The sequence below is a fragment of the Ochlerotatus camptorhynchus genome, unplaced genomic scaffold, assembly GCF_037179485.1.
Source record: "Ochlerotatus camptorhynchus isolate MF236.1 unplaced genomic scaffold, CSIRO-AGI_Acam_v1.1 ptg000432l, whole genome shotgun sequence".
NCBI lineage: Eukaryota > Metazoa > Arthropoda > Insecta > Diptera > Culicidae > Ochlerotatus > Ochlerotatus camptorhynchus.
Window position 1 is genome coordinate 5,070,133 of NW_027040918.1, and position 2,371 is coordinate 5,072,503.

At 44.4% G+C, this 2,371-nt stretch overlaps 1 protein-coding gene across 1 annotated transcript; it reads right to left on the reverse strand.

Moving 5' to 3' along the window:
- Positions 1-1,173: 1,173 nt before the first annotated feature.
- On the reverse strand, positions 1,174-1,548 carry LOC135711437 (histone H2A-like). Its single transcript, XM_065234305.1, has one exon. It carries the CDS (start codon positions 1,546-1,548, stop codon positions 1,174-1,176), a length of 375 nt encoding a protein of 124 aa, XP_065090377.1.
- Between the last annotated feature and the right edge of the window lie 823 nt (positions 1,549-2,371).

A 2,371-nucleotide genomic window follows, 5' to 3' on the forward strand; every position in this document is an offset into this window, starting at 1 on the left:
TCGTCAGCAAGTCCTCATCCACTGGCAACAAAAGTGGAATGATGGTGAACTGGGAAGATGGTTACATTCGATCCTCCCACAGGTGTCGATCAAACCCTGGTTCAAGGGATTGGACGTGGATCGCGATTTTATCCGGGTAATTTCCATGCTCATGTCCAATCACTACTCGTTAAACTCCCACCTCTACCGCATAGGGCTTGTAGACAGCAGTTTGTGTGCCTGTGGAAACGGCTATCACGACATCGAGCATGTTGTCTGGTCCTGCACCTCACATCATGTGGCGAGATCCGAACTAATTAAATCCCTCAGGGCCCGAGGGAAACAACCTTATACACCAATTAGAGACGTTCTGGCTTTCCGTGATCTCGATGTTATGAGATTAATTTACGTATTTTTAAAAAGTGCTGATTTGTGTATGTAGTAGTGTTTTGTGTTTTAATTCTCTCATTCTTTCATCACTATCCCAACCCAAGTCCCCTCTTGTATCATTTGTAACTATTGAAAAATGGTTAAAAGTAAACCATTGTCTAAAGATGGTGAAAACCGATTGATTTTTTTATATTCTTATACTTTCTCCAAACGAGACATCAGATGCGAGTATTTGAAACCTCAGATATTTTCTGTTCTACTATATAAGCGTCCAACAAGGTCGCCCATTCCATCATTGTCTATCAGATCGTCAACCCAGCAGCAGGGCAGCAGAGCAGCAGAGCAGCAGTACCAGAGCAGCGGAAGTAGAGCAACGGCAGCAGAGCCTGGGGGCGAAAGGGCAACTACGCCTAGTGCGTTGGTGCCAGTGCTCCGGTATACTGGGCCGCCGTCATGGAATGCCCAGCTGCTGCAGTTCTCAGTCGGTCGTATTCACCGTATGCTCCGCAAGGGCAACTACGCCGAGCGCGTTGGAAAAATGGCCCTTTTCAGGGCCACAACATTATCAAGAAAGAGTTTAACGATTAACTTTCTAATGCCTTTCCGACACTTTTTTCATGACTTTCATCGGCCTCCTGATATTCATGTGATTTTGTGGTGGGATTTTTAGCTATGTGAAATTCACATGGTTTTCATCCATTAGATACCTATGTGGTAAATTTTTTGAGTGTATGCTTCGGCAATCAAAATAAAATCGTCCTGAAAAGGACGGATTTTGTTAGAGGGTGGGAACTTCGATCGAATTTAGGCCTTCTTTTCGGTCTTCTTGGGCAACAGGACGGCCTGGATGTTTGGCAGGACACCACTGGGAGCGATGGTCACTCCGGAAAGAAGTTTGTTCAGCTCTTCGTCGTTACGGATGGCCAACTGCAGGTGACGTGGGATAATTCGGGTTTTCTTGTTGTCACGAGCGGCATTTCCTGCCAACTCGAGAACTTCAGCGGCCAGATACTCCATCATGGCAGCCAGGTAGACGGGAGCACCGGCTCCAACACGCTCGGCATAGTTGCCCTTTCGGAGTAGACGGTGAATACGACCGACTGGAAACTGCAATCCAGCGCGGCTCGAACGGGACTTTGCCTTTCCCTTGACTTTGCCTCCTTTTCCACGTCCAGACATAATGCAACGAACGACACGAACAGTTCGATGCTGAAACTGTAATGATGACATTTCGACTTTTTTTTTTTTTTTGACTTAAATGATCTATATTTCTTGAATTTGTGTGGTTTACATGTATAACTTATCAAGTGACACAGATGCGTCTTTTCAACTTTAGTTCCTGTGAAATTTCGATTATTATTAATTACAGTTCCTAGTCCTATCAGGCCTGTTTTAGAGAATGACCACCTTGGTGGGATTGGTTTGCTTGAAAATTTGAAAAAGAAGACTACTTATAACTACTATTTACAACTACAACTAACCTACAACTACTATATACACCTAATCTTCTATATACAAATTGCTTATTAAAGCATGTTCTGATAAATTACATTTTTGTGCAAATTTAGTCTTAATTTCGTTAATTCTGGAATCTATTTTGGCAATGCCTGCCTCTTCGTGTAAATTTGTTATTCTAGTGTCAAAAGGACGATCAAGTACCATCCTCAGCACTCTATTCTGAGCGACCTGGATTTTGTTGCTGTGAGTCTGTGCACATGATTCCCACACCGGAGCTGCGTAGAGGATCGCAGGTGCTATGATTTGTTTGTAGACGGCCAGTTTGTTCACCCTTGAGAGGCGGGATCTGCGGAAAATCAGCGGAAACAGACACCTAACCAAGGCAGAACACTTGACTACTGTTTTCTCTACATGCGAACGGAATAGGAGCTTTTCATCGAACAACATCCCGAGATAGGTTACTTCGGCGGACCACTCAACCCTTGTGCCATCCATGATTACAGTACAAGATGGAGCCGGTTTCAGTTTGGGCGATTGCCGATGG